The sequence below is a fragment of the Triticum dicoccoides genome, chromosome 1B (assembly GCF_002162155.2).
Source record: "Triticum dicoccoides isolate Atlit2015 ecotype Zavitan chromosome 1B, WEW_v2.0, whole genome shotgun sequence".
Classification (NCBI taxonomy): Eukaryota; Viridiplantae; Streptophyta; class Magnoliopsida; order Poales; family Poaceae; genus Triticum; species Triticum dicoccoides.
This window is the reverse complement of record NC_041381.1, coordinates 506,526,552-506,542,616: the sequence shown is the minus strand read 5'-3', so window position 1 is coordinate 506,542,616 and position 16,065 is coordinate 506,526,552. Positions and strand designations below refer to the sequence as shown.

General features: G+C 41.3%; 1 protein-coding gene and 1 long non-coding RNA gene across 2 annotated transcripts; one reads left to right on the top strand and one right to left on the bottom strand.

The window, feature by feature from the left end:
* Positions 1-677: 677 nt before the first annotated feature.
* LOC119345040 (beta-galactosidase 7-like) lies at positions 678-8,638 on the top strand. Its single transcript, XM_037615281.1, has 19 exons — positions 678-1,042; positions 3,845-3,940; positions 4,054-4,166; positions 4,595-4,661; positions 4,825-4,917; positions 4,990-5,133; positions 5,220-5,314; positions 5,405-5,513; positions 5,592-5,676; positions 5,760-5,878; positions 5,961-6,122; positions 6,228-6,412; positions 6,502-6,599; positions 6,780-6,892; positions 7,175-7,282; positions 7,372-7,479; positions 7,572-7,717; positions 7,933-8,242; positions 8,328-8,638. The coding sequence occupies exons 1-19, from the start codon at positions 830-832 to the stop codon at positions 8,436-8,438; spliced, it is 2,475 nt and encodes an 824-aa protein (XP_037471178.1). The 5' UTR covers positions 678-829; the 3' UTR covers positions 8,439-8,638.
* LOC119345049 lies at positions 5,054-8,955 on the bottom strand. The gene is made up of 3 exons (XR_005166899.1): positions 8,770-8,955; positions 5,275-5,360; positions 5,054-5,161 (listed from the first exon to the last, which is right to left on the bottom strand). It is a non-coding gene; the product is annotated as an uncharacterized LOC119345049 (long non-coding RNA).
* Positions 8,956-16,065: the final 7,110 nt, after the last annotated feature.

Sequence of the window (16,065 nt, the reverse complement as noted above, 5' to 3'; positions counted from 1 at the left end):
AAAGATATTCCGGCTAGCTTGTGCGACCCACCGAATGGCTTGCGAACTTGCGGTTCCACATGGATCACACAGAAGCAAGATAACCATGACAAACACGAGCATCTTGCGTGCACATTTCGAGCTACATTACGCAGCTTGTCACGTACCGTTCTCTGCGCTGCCGCTGCCTCGTTGTCGTTGGAGGACCCCCAAGCCCAAGTCTTGCTTGAACGGAAAGGGCATGACACGGCACAACTCCATCATCATTGGTCAATGATGGTCACCGGAAAAAGGTTTTCCTTTTGTTGTGGCAAGGGGGACACATGTCCGAACTGAAAGTTGAATTAATGTGCGTGGCGACCTACTGTCCTGGTAAGTTATTTGCTGGCAAAAACTAGCACGGTAAACTTTGGTCTATATATGCACTGGTCGATGCGTGCTATGCACGCTGTCCGACTGGATGCAAGTCACAAATAATGGACTGTGAACTGTAACATACGGCACCGGTTTTTCTGGAAAGCACTGATCAATAGGGTGAAGCTCGGTACCTGCAAGGATTCTGGACCATGTGAAACGCTAAAACCGTGGAAAGTGATCACACCTTTTCAGTTCACCAAACCCTCCCGCATGCATCTAGTGCACTACTACTACTCCTATTCCTCATCAAAATGTGGCAAGCAACCCATGAATCCATGACGTTTTGCCCCAAGAAACAAGCAAAGAGAGCCCAAGCAAGGCAACAGCAGGAGATAGCTTGTCTTCCTTGCCATCCCATGCACTATATAGTACACTCTCTCAGGTCCTAAGCGTTTTGCCTAGCTAAGCGAGCTGAGACTGCGAGGCCAAAGATATGTTCACAGTTGGCGCGGTGGTCGCCGTTGCGCTCATTGTGCTGACAGCGGCGTGCACGTCGGCGGCGGCAGGAGACGGGCGGCGGGTGGAGGAGGGAGGAGGCGATGCGGCGCGAGGAGAGGTCACCTACGACGGCAGGGCTCTGGTCGTGAAGGGCACGAGGAGGATGCTCTTCTCCGGGGAGATGCACTACACCAGAAGCACGCCCGAGGTAACCACTTCCTTCTGCATTCTGATGCCGTTTCTGCTCTGCGTTTCTGCTTACCTTCTTGATTGAGTTTTAGCAATCCACTTAGCATAGAATCAATCACCGGTTCTGGTTTGAGGCTTTTGTTTGAAACTTTCTTCTTAATCAATGAGATGGCAAATCTTTTGCCTTGTTTCAAAAATCACGGGTTCTGGGTTGCCGATCGATCCACCACGCCACCTTGTGCTAAACTGCTAATGCGACGCCTACTAATGCCATGCTCGGGCATGATGGCCTATGGCTATGGGGCGGTGTAACCAGTGAGAACACTTGTCCAAACGACGGTGTATGCTCCGTTGCGTCTTCCGGCAACTGCCAAGGAAGAGTGGCTACAGGCGGCTGCCATTCATTGGTGATCACCGCAAAGTGGGAAACAGATGGACACTCGTTGGTCGTAAATTCGTGCAGCGGTGACCTGCTCTGCCCTGCCCTCCTTGGTCACCGCCTTATTCATTTCCAACACGAATGGCTTGCCAGTACTATTTTGGTCCGCTACTGATAACAAACAACGCTCATCGTTTACGGAGTTTTGATTGGTGCGTGCACGGTTAATATACCGGTGCATGCATCCAGTAGTTGCGTTGCCGTCGTGTACGTAACTGACGCCGCATGCGGTTGCCGTAATGCCATGGACGAATGAACTGAACGCTTCATACGAATACACGCTGATGCGCGGCATGCACAACCACGCTGTTTGCTCATTTTTATGCATATAGGAGCATGTCGACCATCAATCTCTCCTCAAAACAGCTTTTCTACGGTGTTAAAAAAAACACAGCTTTTCTACGAACGCATCCCACCTAAATGCGCCGGGTATCTACAGAGTGAAGTAATTCTACACCACTTGGTTTCTTCCTCTCCAATCTTGTACTCCCTCCGTTCCTAAATATAAGTCTTTTTAGAGATTTCAATAAGAGACTACGTACGAAGCAAAATGAGTGAATCTACACTCTAAACTACGTCTATGTACATCCATATGTAGTCCGTAGTGAAATCTCTAGAAAGACTTATATTTCGGAACGGAGGGAGTAGAAGCTGCCGTTCAAAAATAATCTTGTAGAAGCTGTCGTTCTGAAACAATGACCATTATTATCTACTATATCAGAAAAAAAACTTAGACTGGATTCTTGAAAATCATGTAAGATTTTTTTCTTGAATAGTATTTTCTCAGTATACGATTTTATTTCATTTAATAAATATAATGTGATAGAAATTAATTGTCCAAATCACGTTTCGAAGATCATTCCGATTTCCAAAACAGCAAATTCGAGAGGACCAAACAAAGCAATTTATACACATCAATTAATCCTGATCGTGTGAGGTTTTCGCCGTCAGCGCAGAAACTATACAGACCATGCATGCATCCATTTCTTTGGAGCAGAGTTACGAGCATGCATTAACCCAGTACGAGAGAAATCTCTTTTTTTGTGTGTGTGTGAACTGAAATCTATTGAATTGATTTTACTCGTGCATGGGTATGTCTAAAGCAATTGAGGCTTCATTACCGATTTACTATACTCCAAACAAACCAGCAAAAGGACAAGCCGAACTTTACTACCGGGCGTGCATAGCAGCCCATCGCCAGCACACGTTTCCTTTTTCAACAACCTGCGCAAATACCTGCCAAGCATGCACATGTCGCCTCCATAAATATAAATGGTCACTAATTGAGGAGAATCCGCAAGGAAAATTCGCCAACTATCAGCTAGCGATCAACAACGTCGTGAGTCATGGCCATCGATATCGCGATGGTGGTCGCCATGCTGATGGTGAGCGTGTGTACTACCGCGGCGGCGGGAGGCTGGCGCGGAGGGGAGGGAAAGGAGGTCAGGTATGACGGCAGGGCTTTGGTGCTGAATGGCACAAGGAGGGTTTTGTTCTCCGGTGAGATGCACTACACTAGAAGCACCCCTGAGGTAATTGTCCAGCAGGACTTTGGCCTTTGGGTACATTTGGCAAAAGCTTTCATTCTCCTGATTTGATCATGGTGTTTTTCAATGGTATAACGGATTTACCTCCGTTGCACGCAGATCAGTAGCCTAAGTACGACGGTCCTAAAGCCCAACTCGGTTCAGAGTTAGGACTTCATTTCATGGGCTCTTGTTCTCATAGGCTTGCCTTTCTTGGCCACATACGGCTTACATGGCCCAACATAAACACCACGAGGACCTTTGCCCACTGTCAGCCCTCAAAAGAAAAAAAAACTTCACCCACTGTCCTGCCTCGCGCACGTCATCAGGAGTTCAGGACCATGACACTTTTCTGAAAGAAGCTACTCTCGGTTGAAAATGGACCAATATTTTGGCAGCTAAAGAATTAAGATACCCACAGTTACCAGTACTTCCATCCAACCATGACATACTGCATTATTTGTTTTACCTGTGTGATTAGTACTCCGACTGTCATTTCATCTACCTCTGACATCCTCAGCAAAACATTACTCGCTTTACAAGTAATAATTCCCCAATATCAAACTGGCACAGCTAAAAAGCCACTGGTAAAATTTTGAGGCATACCTCATAGTTCAGGGGTACTAGGCAATAAATGGACCGCACAGTTGCGCAAGTAGAGGGGAGGGAGGCAACTCTTCAAAGTATCCGTCGAGCAGAAAAATCTGTCGATCCTCTTCCGGACATGAGACAAAGGTCCAATCTTAGGCAACGTTTGAACTGAACTTCCATACTGCTTCCTAGCTTGGTGCAATTATTTAATGAGCTAATCTTCTGATTCGTCACCAATTCAGTTTGTGCGTATTTCAATTGACAGATGTGGCCAAAACTCATAGCGAACGCCAGGAAGGGTGGCCTCAATGTCATACAAACGTACGTCTTTTGGAATGTTCACGAGCCTGTCCAGGGCCAGGTAGGTGTCCTTTCAATTCAAAATATGCATAAATACGACTGTCAAAGGGAAAAAATATTTAGTAAATGAGTTGTTCATTACTGATATATGTTTCACTTGTGTCATCGCATCAGTATAACTTTGAGGGAAGATACGATCTCGTGAAGTTCATCAGAGAAATTCAAGCTCAAGGCCTCTATGTAAGCCTCAGGATTGGACCCTTTATAGAGGCAGAATGGAAATACGGGTATGGATACATATTTTATATCTATATCTATACTACTTACAGAGATACGGGTTAAGCTGGGACAGCTTCATCTGAACTGTACGTAGATGTTTATTCAATTTTAAATCTGAATCCAATGGCTGTTTGCAGAAGTGAATCTCACTCATAATCACTTCTATGTTAACTTCCCCTTGATTACTCCTCAATTTTATCGTTACCTCCTAGTTGCAAATTTATGGATAACAATTTAGCGCATGCGTAATACTAGAACCTTTTTTCTGTCAAGAGATAAATGTGCATTGCACGCATGCAGTTGTTACCATAGATAAGCATCTTCCTATTTGAAATGTTCCAAGGAATACAACTCTCTACACTGAACTGTTTCATACATACCTAATTGGATAAAAAGTAGTACCTGAACAAATGCTGGGCATCTTGTGTTCATGCAGAGGGTTTCCATTTTGGCTACATGATGTTCCAAACATCACCTTCCGAACAGACAATGAACCCTTCAAGGTAAATAAAGATGGCATTTTAGGAAGTCTGTAGCATGAAAAACTCTGAACTGTGACTGGTGATTTCAGTCTTTTCGTTTTGCAGAATCCTACAGAAACACTACTAACATGATTTCAGGCCGGTTATCTTTAACATGATAAGTTATATGTTTTTATCCGCGCAGCAACATATGCAACGATTTGTCACACAGATAGTAAACATGATGAAACAGCAAGGGCTGTATTACCCACAAGGAGGCCCAATCATCATTTCTCAGGTTAGGAAAATTAATTTGAATTAGTGGTTGTGTCAAGTTCTTCATTATGTAACTAAATAAGTTGAAACACAGATTGAGAATGAGTACCAGATGGTTGAGCCTGCATTTGGCTCAGGTGGCCCACGTTATGTCCGTTGGGCAGCTGAAATGGCTGTAAGTCTCCAAACAGGTGTTCCATGGATGATGTGCAAGCAAAACGATGCCCCAGACCCAATTGTTAGTGTTCATTATTACCTTGTTTCACCTGATTGCACCTCATTAGCCAATAATTCATATCAGTTTGACAGTAAGTTCATGACTAGATTAATACCTGCAACGGGCTCATCTGTGGAGAAACATTTGTAGGACCAAACTCACCTAGCAAGCCTGCATTGTGGACAGAAAATTGGACAACTCGGTATGTTGCAATCTCACAGCTCACTTGGTTTTTGGATCTTCTCATTCTGATGGAAAGAAAAGTCTGATGGTCAATTCTTAATGTGTTCAGCTACCCTATATATGGTAATGATACAAAGTTGAGATCTACAGAAGATATTGCCTTTGCAGTTGCACTTTTCATAGCAAGAAAGAAAGGAAGCTTTGTGAGCTACTACATGGTACAGACTTTGTAAAAACACTTCAAAAGTTTCCCAGCATAATTACTTCTAAATTCTCTTTTGTTGGTTATGACACAGTACCATGGAGGAACAAACTTTGGTAGGTTTGCCTCTTCATATGTAACAACAAGTTACTATGATGGAGCTCCTCTAGATGAATACGGTAAATACTTCAAAGAGAGTCAAGGTATGCTGGAAGGATTCACATATAACAGTAACTAACAAACTTAGTTTTACTGTATCCAGGTCTAATATGGCGACCTACATGGGGCCATCTCAGGGAACTGCATGCTGCAGTGAATCTATCTTCAGAACCATTACTGTTTGGAACATACTCCAATTTATCATTAGGTCAAGAACAAGAGGTAAAATAACACAGCGCAAAACAATATCAGTTTATTCAATATATATTCTAGTAACATAATCATGATTTATGACGTACTCCAGGCACATATCTTCGAAACAGAATTGAAGTGTGTGGCTTTCTTGGTCAATTTTGATAAGCATCAGTCACCAACAGTAGTATTCCGTAATATATCTTTCCAACTGGCACCCAAATCCATCAGTATTCTATCAGAATGCAGGACAATGGTATTTGAAACAGCCAAGGTATATAACCTATTGACATATATTCCTTCAGGACCCAGCCATTTTCATCACAGGCAAATGCCATAACCTCTTGTCATGATATTTCACTATTAGTTTCTATCATAGGTAAATGCTCAGTATGGGTCAAGAACAGCCAAAGTGGTAGAGTCTCTTAATAATATTCATACATGGAAGGCATTTAAAGAACCAATTCCTGAAGATATAAGCAAGGATGCGTTCACCGGAAACCAACTCTTTGAACATCTCTCAATGACTAAAGATGAGACAGATTATCTCTGGTACATTGTCAGGTAAGAAAATTTCCTCAAAGGTGTTTTTGTTCATCATTCACATTTACTTATTTAATTATTTCTATGCTAACTGTATTGCTTAAATGCAGCTACAAATATAGACCAAGTGATGATGGCCAGCTTGTGCTTCTTAATGCTGAGTCACGAGCACATGTATTGCATGCTTTTGTCAACACTGAATACGTAGGTTAGTATCCTATTAGATAAATTATGATTTTATCAAGCTTCTTCATATATAATTTTGTGGAAAGCAATAACAAATGCACAATATTCATCATATACACTATTCAGATTATGCTATCTTCTAAATCAATCTACAACTGATGAGTTATGTTATTGCTAATCGCACTTCACTCATGTGTATCAGGGAGTGTGCATGGGAGTCATGATGGACCTGGCAACATAATTCTCAACACGAATATTTCTCTAAAGGAGGGGCAGAACACCATATCATTGCTAAGTGTAATGGTTGGATCACCGGTATAGTTCCTATGAGCTGCCCCGGTAATATAATTTTTTTTATAAAAGAAATTAATAGAGGGGCAAGATTTCCTAAAAATGGGTCCTTTTATCACAATATATGGTCCCGAACTGTCAATGAACCAGGAATATGCTTATTCTCTTGGTTGCAACAACGTAAAAGGAGCAAATGTGTTAAGCAGAGTTATACTGGAGCTCGAGTACAACAAATTTCAAGCATACATAGTTCTAGAAGTGTATCAACTAGCCATTTTATCATAATTGCACTCTTTTAATTGGAAGGACTCCGGCGCTCACATGGAAAGAAGAAGCTTTGGAATTCGTGAAGTGAGCATACAGCAAGGACAACAACCACTACATCTCCTCAACAACGAACTATGGGGGTACCAGGTAAATCCAAGTCAACTAATTGCTAATTTAGAATGTGAGATAGAGATGGATAGAAAGCTCTCGAATTTGATCTGACAGACTAATTGCAGGTTGGCTTATATGGAGAAGGGAAAAGAATCTACACACAAGAAGAAGCAAGCAGTGTTGAATGGACAGAGATCAACAATTTGACATATCATCCACTTACTTGGTACAAGGTACATAAAACCAACTAGTTCATCATCTTGTGATAAATGTCCACTCTTTACAACAGTATACTATACATCGCACCATTTGTTGTGTGACCCAGACAACATTCGCCGCACCAGTGGGCAATGATGCGGTGGCACTGAACCTCACTAGTATGGGGAAGGGAGAAGTATGGGTCAACGGGGAGAGCATTGGACGGTATTGGGTCTCCTTTAAGGCCCCAAGTGGACAGCCCTCTCAATCCCTGTAAGCCTAGCTAGCTCCAACTCTCAGCCTCTTTTCTCAAACTCTCATCTCCCCTGTGACCAACCATACAAGCAAGTACTCCCTCCGTTCGGAATTACTTGTCGCAGAAATGGGTGTATCTAGACGTATTTTAGTTTTAGATACATCCATTTTCGAGACAAGTAATTCCGAACGGAGGGAGTATCTCACTGGCACTACATTTCTGAATTATGAAGGTATCACGTTCCACAGCACTTCCTGAAACCAACAGACAACCTCCTTGTTCTTGTTGAGGAAATCGGAGGCAATCCGCTAGAGATAACAGTGAACACGGTGTCCATCACAACAGTGTGTGGCAACGTGAATGAGCTCTCGTCGCCGGCTCTCCATACGCAAGGGAAGGATCCGGAAGTACGTCTACGGTGCCAAAGGGGCAAACACATCTCAGCAATTGAGTTTGCGAGTTATGGGAATCCTGCAGGCGACTGCACAACATTTTCAACTGGAAGTTGCCATGCCGCGCTGTCGGAATCCGTTGTAAAACAGGTAATATCTATAACCAATATGATGAACTAATATTACAATCTGCTCCCTTATTAACAACATCCAACTATTTATTCTGTTCTTTCAGGCTTGCATAGGTAAAAGGGGTTGCTCTATTCCGGTATCTCCTGCCAAGTTTGGGGGTGATCCGTGCCCTGGGATCCAAAAATCCCTTCTAGTTGTTGCGAGTTGCAGATGATACTATTACCATACACCCATTAGAAGAAGAGAGGTTAATGGCCAAATCAGCAGAAAGCAAGAATTGGACAGATTGAGGGTAGGTTATACAGATCCGTTGCTTTAATCCAAACAATCCGATAGATGTATATGTAATTCACCCCAAACCAACAGATACATCATTCTTCAGTGAATGGAAAATATACAGGATCCCTTGCATTTCGAGCGTCTCTCATGTTCGCTTTTGTACCGTCCCATCGCTACGACAATTTGGGTGAAACGATGATTGGAACAGAATGCAGAAACATCGACTGGTGCTAGGGCGTCGTAGTACGGAGAGGGTTTGAACTTACAGAAATCGTTCGGAAATGTGCTCGGATTCGCGATGTAGCCTGTTGCCCCGACCACGATGGCCGCTGCAATCTCCGCCGCAGCTCATCCTCCGGTGACGACCCTCCCTTCAGAGATCTCCCAACTCCCAACCCTAAAGCTAACTCCGGCGAGTTCTCCGGTGAGGCCTCGTGTCCCATAAGGCCATAACGAAACAGAAGAAAGAGAAGAATGCAACTTCCCGTCATGGGCTTGGGCTTAATCGCTTAAGCATGGGCAAGCGAGTTGTTAGAAGCAGCCAAAAACCTGGCCGGATGGGCCGGCACTGCCCGGCGTGGGCTATACGTGCCAGGCACGGCACGGCCCACCCAGCCACGCCAAACTACACGGTCTATAGGCAGATCCTACAAAATCACCGAAGATTTAAATTTTTTTTTACCGAAAGGAGTATTCTTTCCAAAAATACTAGATTGTGACAAGTGTCACAGTTGCATGTGTGTCACTTGTCCCAACTTGAAAGTTTCTCTTTTCTTGTAGATTCGTTTATTCAAAATTCTTAAATTGCGCGTTCAAATCTTGAACCGTTTTCAATGTTGGGTTTTCTCGCATTGAGATTTTAAAACTAGGTACCGTGTTGATAGGTTTCGATGGATTTTTTTCAGAAAAAACCGAACCAGGTGCATTTTTCGCAGAAAAAGAACATGTTTTTTCCTTTCCGATAGGCATGGCCATGCCTCTCGCGGAAGCAAATCCGTGCCTCCACAAGAAGTAAATCTCTACCTCTCACAAAAAAAAACGCGTTTTCCCTTTTCCGAGAGGCACGATCTTGCTCTCGCGGAAGCAAATCCATGCTTCCACGAGAAGTAAATCTGTGCATCTCGCAGAAAGAAAAAACGTTTTTTCCTCCTTTCCAACATGCGGGACCGTGACTCTCGTGGAAGTAAATCCATGCCTCCACGAGAAGTAAATCTATACCTCTCGTAGAAAAGAAAATGTGTCTTCCCTTTTTTGAGGGGCACGCTCGTGTATTTCATGGAAGCAAATTTGTACCTCCATGAGAAGTAAATCTATGCCTTTCATACAAGTCCCTCTTTTCGAGAGGCAGGACTGTAACTCTCGCGGAAGCAAATTCGTGCCTCCATGTGAAGTAAATATGTGCCTCTCACAGAAGGAAGAAAATGCTTTTTTCCATTTTTGAGATGCACGCCATGCCTTTTGCGGAAGTAAATTCGTGCCTCTAGGAGAAGTAAATCTGTGCCTCTCACGTAAGGAAAAAACATATTTTTTTTCTTTTCATGCGACACTACCGTGCCTCTCGTAGAAGCAAATATGGCCTCCACGGGAAGTAAATATGTGCCTCTCCTGAAAAAACGTATCTTTCGCGCAAAATAAAAATATTATTTTTTATCAATAACCTAAGAAATCTTTCACGCAAAATAAAAAAAATGTTTTTTTCAAAAACCTAAGAAAAACTGGAGGAAACCAAAAAGTAAAAAAAACCAAAAATATGCGTTCAAAAAAATCAGAGAGAGTGTCCAGAGCGCGACACGTGGCAGCAGTTAGAACGCACCATGTGGGTGCTCCTAGGCCATCCCAAATGACCCTTGCGGGGGATCCCGAAGGGATACTCCTCAATTAATTGTTCTCCAGATCCTATTTGACGCGCGGGTCGCTGCCAAGCGACTGCGCGCCCAACCCCATACTTTAAACTGCCTAGGTTTGCGCTGGCCCAACTAGTCATTTTCAATTTTGGTAAGGTTTTAGAACATTCCCAAGCCGGTTATTTTTTTCCATCTCCTTTCCTTTTTATTTTTTATTTCACTTTCACTTTTAATTTTTCAATTTTCTTTTCTTTTTTAATTTCCCCTTTTTTGTGTTTTCTTTCCAAATTCACAAACATTTTCTGAACTTGGGGAACGTTTTTTCATTAAATAGGTGAACATTTTTTGAAATTTAATTTTTGAACATTGAACTCAAAAATCTTCACTAAATTCAAAAAAATATTCATAAATTATAAAAAAATTATATTTAATTCAAAAAATGTTCTCAAATTCGAAATTTTCTCATAATTTTCAAAAAATTGTTCATTGAATTTAAAATTTGTTCATCATTTTTATAAAAAAGAGTTAAATTTAGAATTTGTCGTTCAAATAAAAAAGCATCTAAATTCAAAAAAGTTCTTCCAAAATTAGAATTTTGTACATCAAAATACAAAAAAAAGGTTCTGACAAAATTCAAATTTTGTTCATCAAAATACAAAAAATGTCCATCAAAATTCAGAAATTATTCATTTTGTCAAAATTTGAGAATTTTTTTCTGAATTTGTGAACATTCTTTTGCATTAGTCAACTTTTTTTAATTCTAAACCTTTTTTCCAATCCGGACTTTCTTAAAGAAGCAAAAAATAAAAACACAAAACCGAAAAAACAAGGGAGGCCGTCCTGCACCTGGGAAGTCCTAAGGTCACACATGGGATTGAGGGGGGTGGGGGCGGGGGAGGGGAGGGGCATGCGTTGCCTTCTTTCTCAGCACGCAGGTCGTTGTATTGGAGCTCCCCGGTCTGTGCCTGGCCGGGGTACTGCAAGCATTGAGCGTTTTTTCCTTTCGTTTTTTCTTTCTCATTTTTTCTTTATGGTTTTAATTTTACTTATATTTAAAAATATTCTAAATGTATCTAGTATAAAAATCATATTGCATACATAATTGAGGAAATATTAATTGTGCATTGGAAAAATGTTTCTAATGTATAAAAAAATGTAAAATGTGTATGGAAAAGTAGACATAAAAACTATGATTCTTTTAGTCATGTATGTAAGAAAATGTTAAACACGGATAAAAAATATTTTTGATGTATACAAAAAATGTGTGACATGTATACAAAAAGAATAAACATCAAAACATATATATGAAAAAAATAATCATGATTTTTTTAAAAAAACAAATTGTACTAAAATGTTTCAAATGCATATGAAAAATGTTGATTGCGTACAAAAAAGTTGGGAGATTTTTAAAATGTTCACATGTTTCAAACAAATGTGTGTGATATTACAAAAATGGTAAATCATGTATTTGGAAAATGCTAAACGTATATCAAATATGTATTTCATATGTGTATACAAATGTAGACATCAAAGATGTATTTGAAACAAATGTTAATCATTGTATTTAAAAATACTAATAACGTATTAACAATTGTTAAATTTGTATATAGATGTAATGTTCTTGACGTATATGAAAAATGTAGACAAAAGAAACATTAAAAAAATAATTAATTGTATATTTAAAGTACGTTAAAGGCATGCAAGCACTTTGGAAGAAATCAACCACATGCACTGGTTTCGCCGCAATTAACTGCAATTGTTTAAGTGACTGCATGCAAGCGATTGGCTGTAACTGTTTGCATGCACTATTGGTAGTAGCAAGTGTGCACACTTGCTACTACCAATACACTTGCTACTACCATATTGATAGTAGCAAGTGTGCACACTTGCTACTACCAATAGTGCATGGAGTGGGGTGGGCAACCCTTTTACTAACAACACACCTTGTGCTAATATGGAAAGCACCGGATATGTAACATTGTGGTCATGCCGCTACTGCAGTAAGTCGAAGTCGTCCTCATCATCTTCATTAAAGTAGACTTAATCGTTGTTGAGGTACTCCGCTAACTCGCCGCCACCTCAAAGTACATTCGTTGTTGTTGGAAGAGCTCGGGGCAAAGGATGAAAAACCAAATAACTTGCTCCACGCTCCTTTATTTTTTTTCCTGCTGTTGGTGCCGGTGGAGGTCGTTGTTCTCCCCCCAATGGAATACAAGACCCCTCATCTTTTGCACCTAGCTTTAAGCACAAATGTTTCTTCATTGAAGTAGTCCCAACACTTCGAGGTTTTGTGAAGAATCCTTGTAGTACCGATGGTAGTAGGTAGTGCTGATAGTAGTGGAATGGGTTTGAATGGTAATTGTGTATTCTCGTCGGGACAAGGATAGGTTGATCGACAAACTCGGGTACGTGAATATCAAAATCACTTGCATTGAATTTGAACTGGTTCGAATTTTCCATGTTTGAGCATGGGAAATGAGAGGGGTTTTGAGTGTGAGAAATGAGAGGGGTGACCCGCCTTTTATAGCAAAACAAAACTGGCCTTGTGTGGACCAATTTAGCCCTCCAATAGTGAAATATTCAAAATTTGGACTAAACCAACCTAAATAGCCACTAACCCCCCACCCCAAACCTCCCCCTATCTGCTGCCATATCACACGCTTCCCCCGCTCCTCCTCCAACTGCTCTCCAGTACTCATGACACGCGCACGAGAGAGACACCCTCCCCTCACAGCCTCGCTAACGTGCCATACAGGTCGGGCGTGTCGTGCCGTGTCGCCCCGTGATCTAGGAGTGATGTCTCGGGCTGGCACACATGCCTACCTAGACAACTGAGGCATGACCCTAGTTGGGCCATGCATCGGGAACGACCCATTAAGACATGTGTCATGTGGCCCGTCACAGGTTGGGTACATGGGCTATCAGGCCGGCACGCCATGACCTGCCCATTTAGCCATGTTTGTAAGTAGTAGCGACTGAGCGTTTGCTCATTGCCTTCATTTTGAGAAGCTGCAAATTTTGTTGGCATGACCTTTCCACCATCTAAGACTTGACCAATCAAGTTGTATATTCCCATTAAGAAGCCGTATAGAACAATCAAGGAGAGTGTGGCTGTTGAAGAAGTTTTTCCGGTTGGTCCAACTGTTGCCATTTTAGCACTGAAAGATTGAGGACCTTGGATCTTGAGACCTTTGTGGTATCTGTTGTCGTCTTTCCAGTGGTATTCTTACGAAAAAAGATATTCTTTCTGTTGTGATGGTGCCATGTAGCGAGAGAGTTTTGTGGCCTCATATATTTGTTTTCCCAGATAAGGTAAGTTTTTGTTATTGCATCGTGTTGCCTTTGTTGGTTTGGTTTTTTATGGAGTTGGAATCTTTCAGCGACATTATGGTAAAGATCTTGTGGTTCGAGGACCTGCACTTCTAGGGATTATTCTTGGTCCTAGTCCGTTTTTTCTTCATAGCTTCCCATCTTTTTGGATGGGCGACTCGAGCGACTTTTAGAAACCATCATTGGTAATCAAGTTCATGCAGGTGAATGAGTTGCAGTTTCACCGCAACAGTCCAATTGTAGTCTCTTTGTTCATGTCTTAAAACTATTTCACCTTACAAAGATGTGTACCATGGATAATATATCTCTAAGAGATTTCATTGTAATTCTTTACCGTAACAGTTACTTTTGTACTGTCTTGGATTTTCTAAAAAAAGCCGCGTAGAACCATGGACAGAGATATGACGAATGTTGGAATGATTTCCAATAATCAGGGGTAATCCGATTAGTTCTTACTGTTAGCCATACAATCAAGAAAAACTATTCTTATTGACAACAAAATATAGAAAAAAAAGTGACCAAAAAGTATTTTTGGAGTTTTACACTCATTTGAAATAGGCATGTATATAATAAAATCCATCGACGAACCCCAAGATTCTCACCAAAAAATTTAGTCATGCTCGACACACTTATAGTTTCGTTCCATGGCATGTAAATAACAATGACTTGTTTTTCTCTTTTGACAGAAATACAGTTGTGCAAAGGGACATCTACACATTTTTGCCGATCCGGATAAACAAGAGTTGCACGTCATTGGTGGAATCCTCGATTGTTTGGGCGATGCTAGTGGTCTTAGTATCAATCTTTGATAAAAACCGAAGTATTCCCAGTTCAATGCAAAAATGTTGATATTAACGAGGTTTTACATCACCTTCCCATGCTTGTTGATATCTTCAGCTAGATGGTTGCTCCCCAAAGGATATTGCCCCATCCTTGTTTTTCCTTACGAGAGACAAAAGAGTATTTCATCCTCCATGCACTTCAGAATAATTGCTTAGCGAGATCTTTTCGAAACTTCAGTTCCACTACTCGGATTTATGACTTTGTTGCCATTTGGAGTGCTCTTCAATCATGCATTTGGACCCAGGCATGCTAGACTTCATCTGTTGGACGGCCTCGGGCGATGGGCATTATTCTCCTGGCTCAATGTATAGGCTACAATTTGAGGGGGTAACGTTGCTCTTCAATGCTAAGAAGGTTTGGGGGCTAGGGTGGGTCCGAAGTGCAAGTTTCTTTTTTGGCTTTTCTCCATAGGAAATCCCTCACAGTTGATTACCTCACCTTTCAAGGGTGACCACATGAGGAGATTTGCGCTCTTTGATCTTGCTAGCATTGAATTGTGCTTCTTGTGTTTGCTAACAGTAAGTTACATGCAGGTTTTAGTATCAGTCACCATAAATTGCTCGCTATCGAACCTTAACTTGCACACATGAATGGTGTGCAACTTTGGTGAATCACGGGCAGTTTCTAGTTTATGAGGTGGGATGTTGATCCAAAGGCTTAAAACATGTTTGGGATTTAAGAAAAATTAACATAGCCTATGACTTGTCTTGTCACCAAGTTTTGTATCACTTGTCAATGAAAACAGATTTCGTAGATTTTCCAATCGAAGTGTTTACCCTCTACCGAGACTCTGGATGCACAGATAAATTATTGTCTAAATTCATTGGAATATCGAAATCATGGATTGTGACTCTCCAATGCTCTTATTCAATGGTCATATATCCTGAGGTTATGTCAAGTTGTTTCACTTGTGTTAACATATAGTAACAAACTCAATCAAACCATAGAAACCGATTTTTTTGACAGTTAATTTGGTTATAATTACCTAGAACTAAGTGCTGACAGCCTGATAGTGCTATGACATTGACTACAAGAGCGGGCCAAACTGCCATCACATTCCCCTGACCTTTTTAGTTGTCAGAATGATGTAATGTGGCATCTAATCCAGCAGGTGTATGCTGGGTACTATAGCAAACACCACTTAATCAACGTCCTAATCCTGCGTTGGCAGCCTAATTAGTTTCGGTTACACAAGGAGACATACAACCAAGTTGAAAATAATTGTCCAAGATGTCTCCGGTCGGACGTGACGACGCTGGTGCAAGGACATTTAGCCCTTATTGAAGACGCTGTTGTGGAAGAATTCAGCTTAGTTGTAAGTGTTAATTTCATACCTTGTAATTATTTGATCATGGTTTCTTTTATTTCCTATTCTGCTTTAAGAATGGTCGTGTGCATTACAAGGAGACGTACACGTATCGATCGCACGTTTCTTTTGAAGAAGAAAAGAGGAGATATCCTACAAGAAACCAAGAAATCCCTGTCTCTTTTTTGTAGGTTTCCTGTTGGCACCCTGTGGAGCAGGTTGGTTTTCGTGTGTGATCG